This window comes from Amphiura filiformis, chromosome 2 (assembly GCF_039555335.1).
Source record: "Amphiura filiformis chromosome 2, Afil_fr2py, whole genome shotgun sequence".
Taxonomy (NCBI): Eukaryota; Metazoa; Echinodermata; class Ophiuroidea; order Amphilepidida; family Amphiuridae; genus Amphiura; species Amphiura filiformis.
Window position 1 is genome coordinate 95,648,272 of NC_092629.1, and position 24,993 is coordinate 95,673,264.

General features: G+C 37.0%; 1 protein-coding gene across 1 annotated transcript; it reads left to right on the plus strand.

The window, feature by feature from the left end:
• Positions 1 to 23,114, plus strand: LOC140146866 (TBC1 domain family member 20-like). The gene is made up of 10 exons (XM_072168755.1): positions 1 to 43; positions 7,276 to 7,501; positions 8,218 to 8,403; positions 9,380 to 9,457; positions 9,888 to 9,982; positions 11,759 to 11,850; positions 13,964 to 14,065; positions 17,490 to 17,631; positions 17,980 to 18,164; positions 19,292 to 23,114. The coding sequence occupies exons 2-10, from the start codon at positions 7,375 to 7,377 to the stop codon at positions 19,509 to 19,511; spliced, it is 1,227 nt and encodes a 408-aa protein (XP_072024856.1). The 5' UTR covers positions 1 to 43; positions 7,276 to 7,374; the 3' UTR covers positions 19,512 to 23,114.
• The last annotated feature ends 1,879 nt before the right edge of the window (positions 23,115 to 24,993 follow it).

Sequence of the window (24,993 nt, forward strand, 5' to 3'; positions counted from 1 at the left end):
GAGTTAATTTTAGACTGTAAATCACTCGCACTGTGACATTTACGTGAGTAGCTTAGATAAAAACAAACACGGATTGACTTTCTGTGGTTACCTCTCAAGTTAAAACACGCTGTACTGTAACTTGTGTGTAAGAGGCTTCTGCATGCACATGACAGTAACTTAAAAGGGGCATTTCTAGACTCGCTGAGTCTCATGGACGCCGTTCCTATGTCCATCAGACTCGTATTTCCCATTTTGGATGTCAATGGGAAATACACACTTAACGATTTGCGCCGGTTAGAAACTTGAAAAAAATCTTTAAAATTTCATCAATGTATATAAAAGTGGTACCAACCGTATTGTGCTTGCTAATTTAAGACTCGGTTGAAACAAAATTAAGGATCGAAAGCATTTTAGTGTCCAAAAAGGCAAAATTATCGTCAAAGTTCTGCCGAAATCGGCACCCTTGCGAAGGGTTCAGAATTCGAATCGGGAACGAAAATATCCGATCTTTGCGATCAAAAACACAAAATTATAACTTTAAACATACTATTGGCAAAAGACATTATTACCAAACAATACAGAATAGAAAATTTGACATCATTTTCTCAAAGTATTGAAAAAATTCGCTCACTAGACATCGAAAAAGTACGCAATCCAATTCCCGTTCAAACGCGTGGGAAACTGAAAGTGCGATAATCGTGACTAGGCATTTCGTGATCCACAGCCTCATCCCCCCACTTTTCTCAAAAAAAGTTCTCTGGCTACATAATGTTTATGTACAAAATATTTCTTGCAGATTAATTCGTCATGTTCGTTTAGCAAAGATATCGTGTAATTTGAAATTTCGTTCTGGTGCACCAGAACGAAATTACAACGTATTGTCTATGGAGCAGTGTAATACACATAATCATGCATATTCCCAAACGCAATATCGGAATCAACTGAAATTTTGGGAATATGCTTTTTTCGTGGATATGTACTGAAAAATATCATAAAAAGAGGATGCTAGGATCACGAAATACTCCTTTAAGCTTATTAATTTTTAAGTTATAAATTTTTTCATGTAAAAAAGGGCTGTGCAATATTTATAGTTCACCACGTAAACTTGTATGGCTCAAAATTTGGACCGCTCGCCATTAAGTTTACTGCTTTCTGTGTTTTGAAATTTGTTGATGTTTTAACGATCCCCGATTCCCGGTCGATTATTTTAGCTGTGTCACGTGACACATCACATGCATGACGCTGGTGGGTACCAACCAAACTTCAGAAGAAAAAAAACCTCGATCGCCGATAACGGTGTGATATGGGACTTACATAGGATTACACAGAGATATTTCTTGCTAAAATTTGACCATTTCTAGGCAAGTGGCCCTACTTTGCTTGTCTGCGTTATGTGAAAAAGGACAGTAAGTATAAGTGCAACACTTTTGATGTTTCGGGAGACTGGGAGGATCATAATAAAAAAAATGATGGAGCCTAGGGGAAATTGGGGTTAGTTGAAACATTTTTCACAAAATCGTCTTTTTAACGCAAACCGATTACTTTCAAGAAACACTATATAAACCATATCAGTATAAACATATACATACATGCTACAAATACATACAGCCTTAAATAAACTTTATTGGTCCTGCTTATGATTATTCATATAATCCAATTTGAAAATTTGAAAAAAAGTGTTTCAACTAACCCCACCCCTGGGGTAAGTTGAAACATAGGGTGGGGTTATATTAGTTGAAACACAGCTTGTAAAAATTTCAAAATAATTATTATTGTGTTGTTAGGGTTATACTTCCCTTGAAGGCACCCTTTAACATACAATCAGTGTGAAAAATGAATAAATAAATATGTGGAGTTCGGTCAATACTTTGGACACAAGGTGACGAGAGTCACCATGAACGAAAATATGAGAAGCCTAAAATATTATAAAATGTACTTTCTGTGTGCACTTTTTGCTTGTATTATTGCTTTTAACCATATTAAAGCAATATTGAAGAAATGGTAAACATGTTACAAATTTTTTAAAAGTCAAATTTTTAACCATATTTTTCTATGCGATTTTCACGTGTCAACTAACCCCACCTCAAAAGTTTCAACTAACCCCGATGCCTATTTTTACATTTCAAAGTTCATTACACAAAAGAAGAAATACAATAAAACTTTTATTTAACATTATTCTGGGACTATACTACTAGTGCTTATGATACTCAAAAAATAATCCCCTGAATCTTCAAACAACATGGAGATAACGCATCTTTTCTGAGGGGTATAAAAATTAGTCAGTAAGTCAAAAAACAGATATTCCTTTCCCAAGCCAACACTGGTTGGGCATCAGTGCTGTTGCTAATTTGGTGGATGACCCTTACTAATACCTACATGTATTACTAGGTGCCAGTATTTTACCAAATTAATTTTTTGTGTCAGAAAAAAATACAATGTTTCAACTTACCCCGCGTTCCAACTAACCCCAATCTCCCCTATTCTTGACTGTGTAATATTCCTTCACCACATTGCCGTACGGTAACAGTCTTATACGATAGACAGATAGTATCAGTTTGTGAATGAGGACATCGTATAAGTTCCTTGTACTAATTACATGGTAGTCCGAATAATCAGACCCAGAACAAAATATTAATTTCTGACATGATCCTGTTCTGGGTCTGAACTGTTTCCATATGAAATCTTGATGGCAAATTGGACTATAGAAGCACATGGTTCTACGTGACAGCTTTTTAATCCCTATTCATGTTACGTGAATCACGCTATTGTAGACAATCCTTCTGATACTTGAGTGTTTGGACAAGCGGAACGGTCTTTTGTCTACCTCTCTGTTTGTAAACAAACCAGGAGGTCGAAATCGTCCTCCTCGTCCGCGTAATAGTACGGCACTAATTACATGGATGTAAATATCATGATATAGGAAAGGCAAACCTCAGTTAACACATTTGCTAGTCAGCCAAATTGGCCCAATCCGGGGCCCGAACACAATACATATTTACATCTTGGATCTTGGATTTGAAAACCTCTACTCCTGTGGAGTTTAAACTGGAGGTGTGGTGAGAGCGGAGGCTGCAGGAGCTCCGGAGCTAATTTTTGAGGCGTCGTCAAGCACAGTCATTTGTCAGGGCATTCTTGAATGTAACAATGGATGGTTTGTCGATTGTTGTTGATGGGAGAGAGTTCCATTCCTTGACGTAGGTATGAGAGGGAAACCTCAGTTTTAAAACACATTTGCTAGTCAGCTAAAATGGCCTAAACCGGCAATACATTACATAGAAATTTAAAAGAACTGCTACTAGCTCAAGGAAACCTACATATGTTGTCTATACTTCACTTGACCCAAATATATGATTTTTTTTGGTGATGAGACACTCGCACATGGAATTTTAGAGGGATTTTGATAGCAGTTCCAAAAAAAGCTGCTATCGTCATGAGACTAAGATCTAGAAACACCCCCGAAATGCTGTTTTGGGGAATTTTGCTAGCAGAATAAAAGTCAATCTTTGACAAGATGTAACTTTGCTACGGAAAGTGCTATGACAAAAAGTTTTTCAGTTTAAAATACCACTTTTTAGTACAATGTGAGTGAAAATCAAATACTTAACCTCACTTATTACTTATTACAGAGGGTTTCTACAAATTGCAAAAAGGGTGGAGGGATTACACTTTTCTGAAAATTGCGATACCAATTTGATTGGCTTTCCGTAACCCCATATCTTACGGCAGTGGTTGATACCTCATTTTAAGCCTAATTTTATGATACTCTTTCAGTCTACTGAAGCATAAAATTATACATTATTCAGTAAAAAAATCACATCAGTTGAAATAACAAATGCCAGGGTTGGAGGACCAGGCGGATGTGGAGCAGGCAGATGCGGGAGTGTGCAATAGGGCCTATGTAAAAATTTGCATGTCAAAACTACTGGTTACTTTCTCAAATCTAGTGAGGGTATGATGTATTGACAGCTTTGAATGATGAATTTGTACATAAAAAACAATTGCTCACTACTTAAGGTGGTACTACACCCCCTGATAAATTTTGTGACTAATTTTGCATTTTTCTCAAAAAGTAACTATACACCGGTAACAAAAGTTATGTTATTATTATTATTAGATCTTATTTTGCCTGGGGAAACCCAATCAGTGTGAACACTGTTTTTTATAGGTGCCCAGGGGTCAAACAAAATACATCAAAATGGTTAACAATTTACAAAAATGATAAATATTATATATTAAAATACATTCAAAGTTACAAACTCTGGAAATAAAAGACACTTAGGTACAGATAGCAAATATATATTAAAAATATAAAAATAGCATTTAGATACAATTCTTTTAAAAGTTCCAAGCTTGGCAGGAAGTGGTGCTTTAGCAGCAGTTGGAAGGTTGTTGAATGTATATTATAGGGGCAAAGAATCCAATTACTTCACTGAAATTTCAATGATTCAAGACAAGGGTTCATTATATACAGGGGTAGCATTAAGGCCAGAAAGTCAGGGGTTGTTTTTCTGTGTTTTTCACTCCCGAGCATGCAGAAAATCCAAATACATGGGGTGAAAATTAAATCTATTTAAAAAATATTTTGCAGTGTAGTCAGGGGTAGGAGTAAGGTCCAAAAGTAGAGGGTCAAAGTTCACCCCCGAGCTTGCACATTCCCAATTATGGAGGGTGAAAAAGTAATATTTTTTAAATTTAGGGGGTCATTCACCCCCGATCTGGGGTTAACGCTACCCCTGATTATATATGTTGAAAGAAATGAGGTACATTCTAGCGGTACCGGTACCTCTTTTCTTATCATAAATAACGTACCGCTTGTCTTGAGTCACTGAAATTCCAGTGTAGTAACCCGGGGTAGTAACTGGATTCCTTACCCCTATAATATATATAACTTTTGTTACCAGTGTGTTATTATTTTTTGAGAAAAATGTAAAAATAGTCACAAATTTATCAAGGGTGTAGTACCACCTTCAAAGGGCATTTCGTGATCCACAGCCTCATCCCCCCACAATTTTTATACCACTGGAAACCTCTGGCTACATAATGTTTATGTACAAAATATTTCTTGCAGATTAATTCGTTTAGCAAAGATATCATGAAATTTGAATTTTGTTCTGGTGCACCAGAACGAAATTACAACGCATTGTCTATGGAGCAGTGTAATACACATAATCATGCATAACTCGGAAACGCAATATCGGAATCAACTGAAATTTTGGAAATAAGCTTTTTCGTGGATATGTACTGAAAAATGTCATAAAAAGAGGATGCTAGGATCACGAAATACTCCTTTAAAGGGTTATATGTTCCATTTTTTTTTTCATTTTTAATGAAATCCTAGTTGAATTTCAGTATTTTTAGCAACATGCTAATGTACATTTCTCTTCTTGAAATTCATTTCCTCAATAATAAAAATAACCATCTCGCTAATTACTCGTAAAAATGTCATTGACCTTCACAATGTAATTAACACACATACAATTATTTTAAATAGTTCAGTTGAAGCATTAATGTATTGAGAACATATATCCTCCAAATCTGATGACATTCTTGCATAAAATTTTACAGTCATTTTTGTAATTGAGGTCCGATTTGAGAAAAACGCATTTGAAAATTGAGATTTACATAGACGCTTGTGTATTAATTAATTAGTAATTAAGCATTATCTCAAAAATTAAGTATGTGTCAAGGTTAAAAATAGTGTTAATTATTAGAGGTTGACAATACAACATATCAAAAAATACATTTTTTGTCATTTTTGACCATGTGTGTGGAAATTGTACCCAACTTATGACATGTGACCAGATGTAACTTTGCCACGGAAAGTGCTATGACAAAACGGTTTTCAGTTTTGGCTTTCTTTACTCAACATGCTCTGATGCTCAAGGGCTTTAATTTGATATGATGTGGTTTGATGGCAAATTTGAATTCACCTTTCATAGCTACAATATACCCCAGTTGGTACTCGAGAACTCTAGCTTCGAATTTGCACATGATAGTTATGCATTCGATGCCAGGCCTAGAGCAGGGTCTTCGCTAGAAATTGAGGGTTGCCCGTCATTTGAATAAAATTGCCTGTCCTAATTTGACCTTTAAAACATTTACCACTGGGACGTCTATAGCCCATTGGGGGTTCAAAGAGTTCAAATATGTGCTGATATGGCCTTGTTCTACAAATCTGTTCTACTAAAAAGGTCAATGAGCTTCTCAAACCATAAAATTTATAATATACATGTAGCATCTGTTAAAGGCATTAATTTTGCCCGTCCTAGGAGCAAACTCCCTGTCTAAAATGACGGCCAGACGGGTGGCTAGCTAAGACCCTGGCCTAGAGTGCTTTGCTATCATTTTTCGGTCGGACAGCGGTGCAGTTTTGTGCACCAGAGGTTATTTAGTCTGTTAATGTTGAAATTTGGATGAAAGTTATTTTGATGAGTCAACTGTACCTTTTGAGCAAGATTTGCCTATTTTGGACAGTCTAAAATTTTGCTGAAGTGTAATTTTAGCAACATTTTTACTGTGTTTACTTCTGAACTTCCATTGCTTTACACTGTGTCATGCTTCAGCGAATCCGACTAGATTTTGAATGCAATGGTCTCTAGCCTAGAATGTGAAGCTATCGGTGAGCAAATTCTTGGCTACACTTCTTGAGCAACCCAGTTGGTGTACATGACACATTTTGAATAGTGAATGCGAAGTTACCAAATTGGCTGTGTGTTGGATCTTACTCAGAATACCTTTGTATATGTATAAAGATTTTGAGGAATTTAAAACCTTAAATTTGCTTAAATTAATAGAGTATGACATGAACACAAAATAAATCATAACTTTGCAAAAACACTAGGGCCTATTTTTCTTTCCCTTTTTCCCCTCCTTAAATGTCAACCATGAATGATCCTACTAGCATGAGGTCCAGGGATACTCCAACCCACCCCCACCCCCACCCCAAAAAAAAAAACACTGATTCATGCAAATTATGTGTTTTCAAACATGTACAAACATGGATCTGATGAAATTATATTATATATTATATGATGAAATTATATATTATATGATGAAATTATATGTTATATGATGAAATTATATATTATATGATGAAATTAAATTCTTGCATGAGAATTTTCATGTTTAAACCTGAATTCAGGCTTTTTTTACCCAAATTTCCACACTTTCTTTTAATTTCAGTCCATTTTTGACTTTTTCAGGCTTTTCCAAACATTTCATATTTTTTTCATGGATGATCATACTCATGTCTGTGTTCTGTTTTTGTTTTGTTTTTATTTACAAAAAATGCAGAATTACAGCTTACATTGTATCTCCAAACAACTTCAGTCGATGACGTCATTATTGCGTGACACTAGTCCTGCATGAGTACAGCATATTATTGAGTGACACATGAGTACACGTAAGAAAACTCGGCAATATGGGGCACGCACTAGGCCCAACAGTCTCAGCCCATCGTGGTCTAAAACTCCACCATCATCACCTGCTAACTCACCAACAGCTAACTCGCCAAACCAAGGTAAGACCAAATGTCTCAGAAATGCACCCAAATGTCTCAGAAATACACCCTATTGTCTCATAAATACACCCAAATGGCTCATAAATACACCCAAATGTCTAGAAATGCACCTAAATGTATCAAAAATGCACCCAAATTTCTCAGAAATGCACCTAAATGTCTCAGAAATGCACCCAAATGTCTCAGAAATACACCTTAATGTCTCATAAATACACCCAAATGTCTCATAAATACACCCAAATGTCTCATAAATACACCCAAATGTCTCAGAAATGCACCCATATGTATCAGGAATACTCCCAAATGTATAATAAACCCAATTGTCACAGAGATGCACCCAAATATATCAGGAATACTCCCAAATGATTACTGTCAATACATTTTATAAGCCTAATCAATTTATTGCATTTTGACAGATTTCGAGTCATCTCGTAACTTCATAAGGTGAAGTTATAGCTGCAATCTGCCAAGCTCTGCAGATCCAGTGGATGTAGCAGGTCTATGTAATACACCCAAATATCACAAAAATACACCCATATGTCAGAATAAACACCCAAATTATGTCTTAGAAATGCATCCTAATATGCAGGAATACTCCCAAATGTATAATACACCCAATTGTCACAGAGATGCACCCAAATATATCAGGAATACACCCAATTGATTACTGTTTTGAGGTCAATTTTAAGCCTAATCAATTTATTATAATTTGACAGATTTTGAGTCGTCTCGTAAGGTGAAGTTAGCCGCAATCCACCAAGCCCTGCAGGCAGACCCAGTAGATGTAGCAGGTCTACGAAAACTAGCTATCAGCAAAGGAGGACTGCTAACGGATGAATTAAGGAGGCGAGCATGGCCAAAGTTATTAAATGTTAATATATACCACATTCCATCTAAATCAAGTAAGTAGAATACACCCAATTGTCTTAGAAATACACCCAAATGTCAGAATAAACACCTACGCAAATGTATATACACCCAAATGTCACAGAAATACTCCCAAATATCTTTGCAATACACACTGAAAATTTCACTGAAATACACTAGAATATATACCGTATTATTTGTAATAAACGCTCCCCTCTAATAAACGCCCCCGCCATTAGTATAGCCGTAAACCCTCTTTTCTACAGGGGCACCATCGGGAAATTTAAACCGATTTTTAAAGTTTTTTTTCCTGACAATTCACCTTCAATAAACGCCCTCCTTTTGGAAAAATGCAACGCCCCCGGCGTTTATTACAAACAATACGGTACACCAAAATGTGAAAAAAATTTAGTGATTATTTGACAGGCAGGATTGATACCAGATAAGCTATTCACACATTCACTCACACAATATGGCATGGAACTTTTTGCATATCCTGTAATATTTTCATTGAAAAATCGCAGGCAGGGCTTGTTTATTAGAAAGGAAGCATTTATTAGAGACGATATGGTGATTGGGGAGGAATCATGACCTGAGCTTTAAATTGGCCCCAAAGACATTGAATTAATTTCTTTGTGAATTTCTTTGTAAACTTTACATGTAGTAACACAATTTAAACTGCTTTATTTGCCTTCACAGCCGTTTACTGCTTATGTGTGACAACCAATCTTGTGTGCCCTCAATTTAAGGCTTAGTGATTTAATGTTTGCTGTATCTATTGATTTATCCCCACAATTTATCAGAGCTTCTTTTTATGAATGAACTCTTAGTGCCATGAGTGCGTAGTAAATTTATGTAAAATCTATGAATGTAGGTTTACATGTTATTGTATATGGATTGCCTTGTAGGTACAGCTTAGGTAAAATCAGGAAGCCTTAAATTGAGGGCGCCCACAGGCATAGATATAAGTCGTCATAATAAACGGCTGTGCCTTGTTTATTATCATTTCAGGAGGTGATATAGAAGACCACAGGGATCATATGCAAGTAGTACTGGATGTCAACAGATCACTTAAACGGTTTCCTAAAGGTAAAGCACACCACCATTGAAGTATTGGTAAAAGATTTCCCTAAAATAGTGTAAAGATCACAGGGATCATATAAAGAAAAAATAGCTTTATAAGGCCTGAAACGTGCAGAAATGCTATTTTTAGAGGTACCTCATAAGGGGGGGTAAGGTAGATCTGTGTGAGAAAACGTTCCCCACAAACTATTGGTGATATGTTTTTGGTACCCCACAAGAATTGTTTGATAAGAAATATACCCCAGAAAGAACCACTGGCCTATTTTATACTCACATAATGCTGGACCCCATCAAAATCCTGGTGTGTGTGTCAATGAGCACATAACTCGCCCACTAATTCATGGGCCTGGCAATGAAAATTGCATGGCGTTGGCTTTAAGTATAAGAATTTCATCAAATTGCAGTTATTGCCTTATTTCTTGGTACTCTCTTATAGGTATGAGTGATCAACAGCGGGAGGTGTTACAAACTCAGTTAGTTGATGTCATAGTTAGAGTATTAATGAGGCATCCACAGCTTCATTATTATCAAGTAAGTTATAGGTATGAGTCATCAACAGCGGGAGGTGTTACAAACTCAGCTAGTTGACGTCATAGTTAGAGTATTAATGAGGCATCCACAGCTTCATTATTATCAAGTAAGTTATAGGTATGAGCAGAGTTATAGCTAGCCCAAGTTGAGTGCTGGCTAATTTTACTATCCAATTAGAGCACTGGCTCGGGGCACCGCGAACATGAGTGATCGGGGAATAAGGCTAGGGGTGTATCCCCTAATTTTTTTGGGTTTTTTACTCTTTTTATGATGAATAAATCATTTGTGGGGAAAAAAAAAATTTAGTGCTGGTGACCACGGACCGGCGTAGCTATAACACTGGGTATGAGTCATTAACAGTTGGTAGTGAATTTTTTTTGAAAAAGACCATTTTCTTTTTTCAGAATCTGGAGTTTATTTAACATGGGTCGTTTCAACTAATTAGCGCACAGGAGTTCTGAGACAAGCAATTAATTTAGTTTGGCCTAGGATGTGCTCAGTAGCTGCAAGTCTCTGAGATGCTGGTAAATTGTTTACTGAATACAGTGAGAACACAGTGGTCAGTGACAAATTGTTAAGTGTGCCAAGACCTGGGGTTGGCATTGTGCTTTATAAATCGCTAAAGGTGGGTTTGTTTTTAACATTGTGTTTCCTGGTTGCCAGTTACCATTACGGAAGTTGTGAAAATTGAAGCCAAATTCCTCTGCAAGCCATGCAATTACAAAATTCATCACTATATATCAGCAGTATCATGATATCATTGTGTTTCTGTCTGAAAAACTGTAAAATGTGTAGAGGTTTTTTTCAGTATCTCTTAGTTTGTAATGCCATTGGGTGATTCGACTTGAAAATCCATACACCTCCTGTGGAAAAAAATCCATACACCTCCTATGGAAGACATGGCATTAATCTTCCACACAGGGAGTATGAATTTCAAATAGTGTTGCCTGAATGGGTGAATCCATTTCAATTTCTTATGCCCTGTGTGGGAGATTAAGGTCATGTCTTCCATAGGGGTGTATGAATTCAGTTGCAGTACAATGTATATTCTCGTATCGCACTCAAAGCTATCCAATATTTATAAGTTAATAAATGCGTATCACTGGTTGGGAGTGAATTGTACAAAACAATGCACACGCCCCACATTCTCAAGCAACAAGTGATACACATTTAGAACCTAAAGTCTGCACAAAAAGAAACTCAGCTGTTATAAATACGCCTATAGCTTCAGAACTAATAATTGTTTTCACAATATTTCAACATAAAAGGAGGAGGATTTATTCTGCATTTTGATACCCCATTTGTTCAATTTGGTTCAATATTAACAACACAGCAGTGTTTAGAAAGAAAAGTACCCAAATTTAAAAGTTGCAGCTATTTGTATTGATTTGAAGTCAGCGCGAAGATAATGGCGGCTTTTATGTGCCACAATGCTTGTTTAATAACCATTGATGGCTGTAAACTGCAACTTTTAAATTCGGGTATTTTTCTTTAAAAGCTCTGCTGTGTTGTCAATATTGAACGGCATTGGACATGGGGTATCAAAATGCGCGTAAATAACCCATCATTCTCTCTATGTTGAAATATTGTGAAAACAATTATTAGTTCTGAAGCTATAGGCGTATTTATAACAGCTGAGTTTCTTTTTGTGCAGACTTTATTTCATAGTCATATACAAGAAAACAATCCAGTGATTTTTGCTATTTTACTAACAAAATTTAAAAAATTGTTGAAAAACACCTTGCATGATTTTATTTTTTGTTTTCTATGTTTCAGGGATATCATGACATAGTAGTGACCTTTCTATTAGTAGTAGGCAAAGATTTATCATACGCCTTGGTAGACCAGTTATCTACTCATCATTTAAGGTAAGAAATGTAGACTTTTATATGGTGGGCAATAATTTGGGTGTACAGTCCAACCTCTCTTATCCGGCCATGATGGGACCAAGCACTGTCCGGATAAGTGAAAAATCCGGATAAGTGAATTACATGTAACCAAGTACTGAAATTGTGACAACAAATATTGTTTTAACATGGGGTAATAACACTAAAAGATGGCTTTAGAGTGCTTTATGCAACACAGATATGCCATGCTAAGCATTCAGAGCATGAAATTAAGGTGTTAAATCATCAAAAACGTGTTTTGCTGTGAAGATTTCACAGCCGGATAACAAAGAGATCCATATAAAAGAGGTCCGGATAAGAGAGGTTGGACTGTATTTGGGAAACATTTGTGTGTATTTGTGAGCCATTTGAGTCTATTTGGGAGCCATTTGAGTATTTGAGAGCCATTAAAGATAAGCATAGGGAAAATGCGCTATTTTTAGAGTAAAATGCACACACCAGTTTTTGAAAATGCACAAAAATGTGCAATTTGTACATTTTTTTTACCAAAAACATTTTTCTCCACAAAAAGTTCAAATATATGCAATATTAAATCTTTTTACTGTTTTCCTTCTATATTTTCTGCGTTGCAGATCATTATGGATTCTTTGATTTTAAATGAATACTTCAAAAATGGTTATTTGGGGCAAATCTTAAGATTTGCGGTCGGATGTAAAATGCGCAATTGTACCCAAAATGCACAATTTTCTGCATTTTTTTTGTACATCGAACATTTTCCCTGGCCTTACCTTTATATGACTATTTCCATGAGGTAGTTCTTGATTGAAACCTCAATTCAGGTAAGCAAATCTTTATGGAGTACAGCAGTTTTCCTATTCATTTGGCCTAGCATCTGCAATGCTCTGGAATTTTAAATTTCTGAGTTTGCTCACCACTACCTACAATAATGCAATTCACAACTTCACGATATAAACCATCTCTGCTGAGAACTCCGATCTGAAAATTTGAAGAACCTCAGTCCCCCATTCTTTTAACGTATGCTGCGCATTAAAATGTGCAAGGTTGATAAAAGTGCAAGCATGCGATCAGTCTTCTGTAGTAGTATCAGCCTAACAGGTCAAAGTTGGTTCGTAAACAGGAAAGTTATGCATATCTAAGCAAATTCACAATTACACAGTAAAGACAACAAAGGGCAGCCATTTATGTTTACATAAACTTGGCCTTTATATAGATAGCTCCCTTATTTTTTATTTTTTGAGTTGATTCAGTAATAGTAACTACATGAACAAAATGCAAGGCAGAACTCATTTCTAATGTTAACCATGCATAACGAAATAGCTGCCTAAAGCATATAGTATGGCCATTGACCAACAATTTCAACGTCACAGAGGCCCACTTAACGACTTCGGAATAATTAAAAATTTGGTATGGGATAATATTTTGACCAATGGCACATTTTGAGACCAGGGACAAGACATTTGCGTAACAAGAGGGGCACGAGATGCACCCTATTGGGTATGCTTCAGAATTCTCCTAAACAAATCCAAATTTGATGTTACATACCTCAATCAATGACAGTTTTGTGCTAACACTTAGCAATTTCTCAAAATGAACAACCAACTCCTGTACCTCAACGGCTGCTTCCTGGCAGAGCTGATATTGATGTGCTGTTTGATTTATAATGATAGACAAAGATAAAAAGACTAGTTTGCGTCTGACGTCATCTGTCAATCAAACTCCGAGCACGGTTTGTTTACAAGTGTCGTGATGATATGAGTTGCTGAACACGGCGTTAAAACCGGGCGCCTTATTGTTAATTTTGCACCTTTTAACATACAAACCATCTCAAAAGGTCTTAATAGTAGGAAACTGTTTTTGGCGAAGGCACCATGTCCACAATGCCTAGAAAAGTTGCTTTTTGCCTTGTAAGAGTACGTAATTTTTCGCCATTCACTGCTATTCCTTTTCTCCGACCGGCACCAGACCGACCTTCCTTATACACACTATTAGGACTTGGTCATAAATATGCTGAAGAAAATCCCCTCGTTCCTGTTGAGTGTTTTGGTCGCCTTCATTCTTATCTTATATTAGATGGCTTCCTTGATTTTGATCTATGTTTGGTTTGTCATTACAGAGACTTCATGGATTCCACCATGGATCGTACTAAGCATATGCTCAACTACCTGTTTCCAATCATAAATAAAGCCAACCCACAACTACATGATTTTATGCAAAGGTAGGTTCCTTCAAAAATCTTATAGAAACTACACACAAAGAAGAGGTAACTTCTTAATTGACACTCAATTAGGAAATCGATGTTCTGTACATGTAGATAGAGAAATTTGTTTTCTACATTTTGAGACTTCAATATAATTTGAGACTGAATTAAAATGACAAGTTTGTCAACTCAGAAACAATTTGTTTATAATTTGTCATTATGATTGAAATTTACAAACCGTCTCAAAGTCTCAGTAATAAGAAACACTATGTCAACAATGCCAAGAAAAGTTGCCTTTTGCCGTTATTTTTTGCCATTCCTTTAATTTTTGTCTCGCCTGATAAGGCAGGAGACTATATAATCACTTTTCCGTATGTAGGGGTGTGCATGGGGTGTGTGTGGGGGTGTGTGCGTGTGTGACAAATTTGATTAAAGTTTTGGTTTTCGCCTATTTTCTTGGAGACTAGGAGTCGCATGTTTCTCAAACTTGGTGGGTGGGTGCATCTTGACCCGAGACAAAACCGGTTTGTATTGGTTAGTGGGTCAAGGTCACTGAGGACCTCTAGAGGTCATCTGAGGTCAAATTAGTAAAAACTGTCGTATGGGCATGAAACTTGGTAGGTACAGTCAACATTTCAAGCCAAATTTTTGAAGGTCATTTCAAGGTCACCAGGGGTCATCTGAGGTCAAATTAGTAAAACTGTCGGATGGGCATGAAACTTGGTGGGTACAGTCAACATTTAAAGCCAAATTTTTGGAAGGTCATTTCGGGGTCACCAGGGGTCATCTGAGGTCAAATTAGTAAAAACTATCGGATGTGCATGAAACTTGGTGGGTACAGTCAACATTTAAAGCCAAATTTTTGGAAGATCATTTCGAGGCCACCAGGGGTCATCTGAGGTCAAATTAGTAAAAACTGTCGTGTGGGTATGAAACTTAGTGGATACAGTCAACATTTAGAGCCAAAGTTTTGGAAGGTCATTTCATGGTCACCCGGGTCAAATTAGTAAAAACTGTTGCATGGGCATGAAACTTGGTGGGCACAGTCACCATCAGCCAGATAATCGTGCCTAGCCGATAACCGCCAAATTCATTTACCTCTACCAAAAGTAATCACAAAAGCAGGCGGTTGCGAAAGCAGGCGAGACTCGTGGTTCGAGAACCGCCTTGTCTCAAATACAAGGCACTAGATGAATCGTCCTTCCTTTTATGCGCTACTAACCAATCAGCTTTTTGTGCAGTTGATCATCAGATCGTCATTAAATCGGCAGTCTTTATAGTGCGAGGCCATATGCCATAATGGCTGCCAGGTTTATTTTCTAAATTTTATAAATCCAAAGGGAATGGGATTCTTGATTTTGGATTGGGATCGAAGGGATATGCAGCAGGGACAGTCTAATCACATGGTATAGACATGTGACTTCCATAGGGTCCCATGTGTGACAGGCCAATATAGCATGTTTAATCTCATTTGAATTTGATCTCTTTATTCAGATCTGAGGTTGGTACTGTATTTGCATTAGCCTGGTTAATCACATGGTATGGCCATGTACTCAATGACTTCATAGGGTCCCATGTGTGACAGTCCAATATAGCATGTTTAAACTCTTTTGAATTTGATCTCTTTATTCAGATCTGAGGTTGGTACTGTATTTGCATTAGCCTGGTTAATCACATGGTATGGCCATGTACTCAATGACTTCATAGGGTCCCATGTGTGACAGTCCAATATAGCATGTTTAAACTCTTTTGAATTTGATCTCTTTATTCAGATCTGAGGTTGGTACTGTATTTGCATTAGCCTGGTTAATCACATGGTATGGCCATGTACTCAATGACTTCATAGGGTCCCATGTGTGACAGTCCAATATAGCATGTTTAAACTCTTTTGAATTTGATCTCTTTATTCAGATCTGAGGTTGGTACTGTATTTGCATTAGCCTGGTTAATCACATGGTATGGCCATGTACTCAATGACTTCATAGGGTCCCATGTGTGACAGTCCAATATAGCATGTTTAATCTCTTATGAATTTAATCTCTTTATTCAGATCTGAGGTTGGTACTGTATTTGCATTAGCCTGGTTAATCACATGGTATGGCCATGTACTCAATGACTTCATAGGGTCCCATCTGTGACAGTCCAATATAGCATGTTTAATCTCTTTTGAATTTAATCTCTTTATTCAGATCTGAGGTTGGTACTGTATTTGCATTAGCCTGGTTAATCACATGGTATGGCCATGTACTCAATGACTTCATAGGGTCCCGTGTGTGACAGTCCAATATAGCATGTTTAATCTCTTTTGAATTTGATCTCTTTATTCAGATCTGAGGTTGGTACTGTATTTGCATTAGCCTGGTTAATCACATGGTATGGCCATGTACTCAATGACTTCATAGGGTCCCATGTGTGACAGTCCAATATAGCATGTTTAATCTCTTTTGAATTTGATCTCTTTATTCAGATCTGAGGTTGGTACTGTATTTGCATTAGTCTGGTTAATCACATGGTATGGCCATGTACTCAATGACTTCCATAGGGTCCCATGTGTGACAGTCCAATATAGCATGTTTAATCTCTTTTGAATTTAATCTCTTTATTCAGATCTGAGGTTGGTACTGTATTTGCATTAGTCTGGTTAATCACATGGTATGGCCATGTACTCAATGACTTCATAGGGTCCCATGTGTGACAGTCCAATATAGCATGTTTAATCTCTTTTGAATTTAATCTCTTTATTCAGATCTGAGGTTGGTACTGTATTTGCATTAGCCTGGTTAATCACATGGTATGGCCATGTACTCAATGACTTCATAGGGTCCCATGTGTGACAGTCCAATATAGCATGTTTAATCTCTTTTGAATTTGATCTCTTTATTCAGATCTGAGGTTGGTACTGTATTTGCATTAGTCTGGTTAATCACATGGTATGGCCATGTACTCAATGATTTCATAGGGTCCCATGTGTGACAGTCCAATATAGCATGTTTAATCTCTTTTGAATTTGATCTCTTTATTCAGATCTGAGGTTGGTACTGTATTTGCATTAGCCTGGTTAATCACATGGTATGGCCATGTACTCAATGACTTCATAGGGTCCCATGTGTGACAGTCCAATATAGCATGTTTAATCTCTTTTGAATTTGATCTCTTTATTCAGATCTGAGGTTGGTACTGTATTTGCATTAGCCTGGTTAATCACATGGTATGGCCATGTACTCAATGATTTCCATAGGGTCCCATGTGTGACAGTCCAATATAGCATGTTTAATCTCTTTTGAATTTGATCTCATTATTCAGATCTGAGGTTGGTACTGTATTTGCATTAGCCTGGTTAATCACATGGTATGGCCATGTACTCAATGACTTCATAGGGTCCCATGTGTGACAGTCCAATATAGCATGTTTAATCTCTTTTGAATTTGATCTCTTTATTCAGATCTGAGGTTGGTACTGTATTTGCATTAGCCTGGTTAATCACATGGTATGGCCATGTACTCAATGACTTCCGTAGCGTCGTCAGGCTTTATGATTTCTTCTTGGCGTGTCACCCGTTGATGCCCGTCTACTTAGCAGCTGCAGTAAGTATTGATTTTCTTATTTTGATGTAGATTATTTATTCAGTAGTTAAACCATTTTAAAATTAATATTAAACTGGATTTGAAATTTGCAACTCACTTTACAATGTTGTGTTAGATACCATCAGACTTCATCAGGCATGTGACGTCAGATAACAGGGACGGTCTTGCAAGTTCAAACAAAGCTCAAGTCTTTGCTATGTACAACCACTTCAACAAGAAGACTCAAAACTTACCTGTGAGCTCCCATGGAGCGGCAATGGACCTAATATTGATCCTTGAGGAACACCATAAACTCATCAAAACTAACCTGTGCCATCAAAATTTCTTCATTTATGCCTTGCTTTTCAGATAGTATTACATCGTGAGAAGGAGGTCTTAGCAGAGGAATGCGATATGCCATATATACATAGCTTATTATCTAAGATCCCCGAAGACTTACCCATGGAGCAGCTAGTCATCAAAGCAGGAGATCTATTTGTGCAATATCCACCATCAGTTATGGCCAAAGAAGCTAAATTACACTATGAAAAAATGTAAGCTGCTCTTGGGTGTATTTCTAATACAGTTGGGTATATTTTGGGTGTATTCCTAATACATTTGGGTGTGTTTCTGATATATGTAAGCTGCTCTTGGGTGTATTTCTAATACAGTTGGGTATATTTTGGGTGTATTCCTAATACATTTGGGTGTGTTTGTTCTCTCTTCATCTTGTTTTCTATGTTGAGGCAGGGGTGGCGCTATAATGTTTGGTCACTCTGGCATACTAACTGTAAATCGCTGCCCCTCTCCCCCAATTCAATGTTGTTGAAAGCAATTTTGATCTTCGACTCTCCAGTTTCCCCGACATTGGTTGAGGGGGAATGGGGGAGGGAAGGGGAAAGGGGAAGGTTTGTACTTCTCATCAAACATTTCACTGAACTTGTAGATCAGCAATGAAGAGTTCCAACATGATATTGTCAACAATTTTTTTCCTTGATTGTAGGTTTTAAAACAAGGGGTGACATTTTTGAAAGTATGGATCTAAAGCAATAGAAATAATGGGTTCAACTGACCCTTTAGCAACCTCTAAATGGTGCAGTCGATTCATTTTATCTAGACAAAAGTGAAAAAAACCCACTAATTGAGTAATTGCCCCATCACAGCTTGAGTAACCTCTGGCACAATTGTATGATAAATCAAATGTTCTGTACAGTTCAATAATGTCAAAGGGGAACTGTTAATTGGTCAGTGGATGCTTGGGGGGATTTGTGATTGGGCATTCACAACAGGATTCTTACCTCTAGATATTGGCAAAAGTCTGTTTAGGTAGCCTGGCCAGCCTATAATTATGTATGCTAAAAGCTAAAAGAATGTGCCTATGACCCTATGGTACAAGTTAGTGCTACCCATGTCACTGAGGTATGTTAAAAAAATAATAATAATAATAATAAATAGTGACATCATTGCTTTTAGTCTCTATTTCTAATACATTTGGTTGTATTTCTGGGACATTTGGGTGTATTTCCGGGACTTTTGGGTGTATTTCTGGGACATTTGGGTGTATTTCTGGGTCATTTGGGTGTATTCCTATTACATTTGGGTGCATTTCTGATATATTTGGGTGTATTCCTATTACATTTTGGTGTATTTCTAATACAATTGGGTGTATTTTTCTTCACAGTCATAGTATGTCGAATCACAACAAATTTGAACTTACCACCTACAACCAGCGACCAGACTCTGTATTGAAACAACTCAAACTAAACCACGGCACTCCTGAGGGCGCTCTTGGATCCAAAAAATCTAGCCGCATAGTCAAGGTTGCAGTTTGGGCGTTATCGGCTGGTATAGGTGCCGCTGCTTTAGCAGTGTTGAATACGGCTGGAGAATTTTGGCAGTAATAAACAGGGAACTTCACTGATGTGGTCTAGTACTGGCCAGTGCTGGGCAATGTATGGTGGCATGGAATGGACCAGTGTAGGGAACTTTGCTGCTGTTACTGGGCCAATGCTGGGCAACATATGGTGGAACTGTACTGTGGCAGTACTGGGTGTATTCCCAATACATTTGGATGTATTTCTAATACACTTGGGTGTATTTTTGATGCTTCTATACCACCTGATGAAGGCTTTTTCAAACCTTGCTCCAGGCGCAAAAAAAATGTTAACTTTGTTCTGATTACTTATAGTTGCTTGTCATTTAATTATGCTATACCAGTTGAAATATGTCGCTCACTATTATCAGCGTTTTTCTATTGGAGTAAAAAACCGGTTTTTATCCACTTTGGGGATTAAAAATTACCAGTAGAAAATGCCGTCCTCCGGTATTTGGCCACGAATGCCGGCTAAATTTTCTCCACTATTTCGCCGGCATTTATCCTTCTAAAACTAGGATTTTTTCCGGTGAGAAGAGCTGGCTTTCGTCAATAGAAAACCACAGCATCCGTATTCCGGTTCACCACAGTGGAGTACTAAATCTTTTAATCGCGATGTGGGGGATGACAACCGACAAATATGCAAATGACATCAGAGAGGCATCAGGTATTTACCCGATATTTAGCGCAGTAGAAAATCACGGTGAGCAGGAATATTCCGGTTTAATGTCTAACCGGAATAATTCTTTATTATACCGTACGTTCAATAGAAATATGCTGTATTGAAGACATGATCTTAATCTCCCACATACGGAGTGTGAATTTTAAATGGAATTATATGAATGGATGACTCCATTTTAAATGTACACCCCCTGTGGGGAAGATTAAGGTTGTGTATTCTGTAGGGGTGTATGGATTTCAATAATAGGAATAGCATATTCCGTAGGGGGTGTATGGATTTCAACTGGAATAGCGCATTGAGAGAAAGGGGGATAGAAAGGAACCACAGAATTCAAGAAGGAGAACCAGGACTCAACCACCATCTTGATACAGGCATGGAGCAAAAATTGGGCGTATTCGGTATCCTTCGGAATGTGCCCGAGGCATTCATTGTCATGAAAGCGTGGATGATGGGCACATTTGAGAGACGCACTTGATGCGACCTGCACACGAGTTTGTCTCCGCGCACCGTCGGCAAGGACCCGAATACCCTAATATTCTCCCCATAGCTGATGGTGCGATTGTACTTGGCGGTATAGGGAGTCCCGGTTCTCCTTCTCTAATTCTGTGGTACGAACTGTCAAAGGTAAAACAAAACCAGGTTTTGAATCATTCCATGTGCACAGAGAACTTAAGCTTGTTAGTACAAAATGTAGATTTTTAAATATTTTATAAACTTTATATAAATGTTTAACAATATTTGATAGTGTTTGAATACATGTGTGATCTTATCAAGCAAAATCAAATCAAACCCATTACATTTATGTAATTTTATGAGAATATTATTTGAGTATAACCAAACTGCCACGCCCTTCTCTTACTCCAAAATAGTGTGGTTTCAGTTGCAGAGAAAATGTTGCATTTCTTAGAATCAAGACCAATTGTGCATTGCATTTGAAAATCTTTGCAAGCTAAGACACTATTTCTTGTGGCCCTTGAACATGTTTAAAACAAAACTGTCAGGAGGTTACATAGAAGGTTTTGATTTAAACATGTTCTAGGGCCACAACTACATACACGTGGATGATGTCTTGTATACTTGTAGCCCTTGAACATGTTTAAAACAAAACTGTCAGGAGGTTACATAGAAGGTTTTGATTTAAACTTGATCAAGGGCTACAAGGACATACATCTGGGAGGTTTTTCCTGTCCAATGATGATTTCCAAAATTCCATTTGAATCGGACATTGAATTTGTAATTTACAAGTAATTACATGTATTATCAGAGCCATAACAAGGAGTGGTGCGGGGTTGCAACGTACACCCCCCTCCCCACCAAATTTGCAAAATTATACCAAAAAAATCATATTTTTAAAGCTTTTTTGGTCAAAAAAGGTCCAAATTTGGGGAAGAGAGTCAACTTTTCACAAAATTGCTTCCCCACCAGAAAAAGTCCACTTTTTTCAAAATAAGCAACCCCCACAAAAATGCTGGCTACGGGCCTATGTATTATAGTGCCCCATAGGTCCATGGAGGATATATTATTGTCAAACGACCGTATCTGCAGTCCTGCACTTAAAGCCATAATGTACGATCTTATAATATGAAATTGGTTAATTTTTGTCAAATCTGATTTTTTGCATATTTGTAATGTTTACACATGTCCCAACTTGCATCTAAATGGAATCGGCCAAATTTGTTGCCTTTGTAGGTCAACAGAGCAAAGTTTGACATATTATCATAATTTAAAAATTATGATAATATGTCCTCCCATAGAACTGCATGTCAAATGGCCAAAATAACCAGTGTGGTTTCTTTCACTTTACCTTGTTATTTCAACTTAAAATGGACAGCAACCCTTCGAATTCCCGGCAGTTATTACTGATATTATTTCAACATTTTGAATGAAGAATAAAAAATTAAAATTTGATGGAAATCGTACATTAAGGCTTTAATTTTGTACACACAAACATCATGTAGTCCTAGATTTATGATTGTATAAATATCTCAACTTGTTTGGAGTAAGATGGGGGGATGAGGCCTGGGGGATGAGGCTGTGGGATGAGGCTGTGGATCACAATGTGCCCATTTAAATGTGAACAAGTTTGTACTATATTTGTTGAAAGAATGAAAAATGATTTACAAATATGTGCATTTGTACAATGTTACAACATATACTTGTGATCCATCCATCCATCCAATGAGGTAGACTAGGCCCTTTAATCCTTGAATACTCAGGCAACGTAAATAATTGTGGGTGAAAAAAGCACCACCATTTGAGGCCTGAAGGATTCAGGCTACCAATAAGGTAAATTTGTGAAAATTCTCAATCATTCAGGTGGATAAATTAAATCTGTTCATCTGGACTTACTATTTTTGATAGTGACAGTATTCCATCAAGTGTTTCACAGGTGAATAGTTCATCACCTGATCAGTCAGCCTGATGATGTGTCTTGGATGAGACGCGATACTGACGCTATCAAAAATAGAAAGTCCAGATGAACAGATTTAAAGGCCCATTCAGTGATTTGCTCATCCGGACGATCGTAAAAATCATCAAAATTCAGATTTTGGTACCTTTGTAATTGGCATAGATGTGCTAACATAGCCTGCTAGTGGTTCGGTCGAAAGCCGTGTATTTTAGACAAAATAAAGCATTTACATGAATCTGGACTTTTGATACTGACAGTACAAAAAGTCCGACTCGAGATCGAAAGAAGCTCACTCTCCACCGTACCAACACGCGTTATGTATTGTTTCTACTACTTATTACATCAGTAGCTACTATTTTAAACAAAATACACAATTTTAACTGTTTTTCATATTTGAATTGACCGTTAGTTTGCCTCGGTGACCTTTAATTGCTTATTTTGTTTTCTACTACAAAAATTAAGCGTCTGTTTTTAGTGTTTTAAATCAATTTAGACTCTACTTCCCCGTGTTAGAAACACTGGACTAGGAAGTTTTTCCAGTCGATTAATTGGCGCACTGTACGAAAATCTCGATTTTCTCGAGTCGATCTGAGTTGAAGTAGAAAACCTTTCTAAAACTTCTGTTTTTGACTAATTTGTCGATGTATTCAGGGAAAAGTGGTTTAATGAAATTCTGTAGACTTATTCTTTATTTCTAAGCAACTCTGACAAATTTCCATTTTTTTTAATGTTCCTGTGAAATCACTGAAAGGGCCTTTAATATTCAGTTTATTACCAATAAGGTAGAATCAAAGAACATGTACCACAACTCCACTGTTTGTGTGTTGTTTATGGAGACAACTTATAATGTACCTCAGGATTAGTTTGCTATAGGCCTGGTAAACTTTGAATCAAAATATGTGCTCTGCATATAACTGGTGGTGTCAAAAATATGTCTGGGGACTGTGCACTCTCGGAAATGCATTACTAAAAAGTGCTGTAATATACATTTTTGGAAAGAAAATAAGTCAAGGAATCTAAATTTAAACACAGATTTGGTTTAAAAACACACATTTTGGAGAAAATTGCAGGAAAACAAACACACTAGACAAGCCATGAGTATGGCAGATTTACCATAGCAGTACGTATGGTGTAATGTTGAGTCTGGAACTTTTGGGCATAACATCATTGGATCCATCACATCAAAACTCAATAGTTTTCTTCAAAACATTTTGATTTTTTAAAGAACTCTTTTTTTTCCTTAAAAATCATCTCCCACGGTACATTGGGTACATGTCAGATGTAGAGTATTGATCCGGCAATTCAAGTTGAAATCCATACACCCCCTATGGAAGACATTACCTTAATCTCCAACACAGGGAGTGTGAATTTCAAAAGGAGTTACCTGAATGAGTGACTCCATTTAAAATCTACACTCCCTGTGTGAGAGATAAATGTCATGTCTTCCATAGGGGGTGTATGTCAACTGGAATAACCAATATATCACAGATTTGTTCATTTTCTGTTTTCTTGTTACCTTTTGGGTTTTTCCAACTACTGTTGAATTTCGATGGCACAAATATGTAACTTGGATATGTAAGTGATTTTGAATAACTTCTTTCATTGTATGTGCAATCAAAGCAAACCGGATTAAAACAGTAAACTGTTTTATACAATAATTTCTTTGTTGTGAGTTTAATTTGACATCTCTATAGTCTCATCCATGTCGCAGTTTTCCTTGAAAAATCTTCATCCCTATTTAATCCTAATGTTAGTCATTTTAAATGACACTTTATTCTTTTCTGTCCCCATTTTATCCCTGAAAATTTGTTGTGGGAGCAATTTTCCCGAATACGACCCGGATTGGGTTTCCCAGCAATTGTTATAGCAATTTCAGTCTCATTTACAGTTGTTTACTATCCAGTCTGAGCTAGCAAGGGGACATGTAATAAATATCTACCGGTATAAAAAAAAACCCAATTACCCCCCTCCCCCACTTAAATAATGGCCAATATTCAAAATGGGCTATTGTATTACAAATCTGTGAAATGTGTTGGAAGCAGAATTTATTTCTGCACATTTTGACACCCCATTTGTAGCAACTGTCTAAATATTGATGCCGCAGCGTACAATTAAATCAATGTAACCCAAGATTTGAAAGTTGCAGTAAATTCTATTGATTTGTATTCGGTATAATAGAAGGAAATCTGTAATTATATCGGAGTGTTTTTGTATTGTTGTAAGAGCAACTTTGAATTCTGGACCAGGTGGTGAGCGCAATGCATTCTCTAAGCATAGCTAGTGGTCAGGGTTTTAAGCCAAAACTTCAGCATAATTAGTCTTATATACCTCATATAAGGAGTGAGGAGTGTAGGTGTGCCAATGCCTATACGAAACAGTGCTGTATCGAATGATGGTTTAAATTCACTACATTTAAAT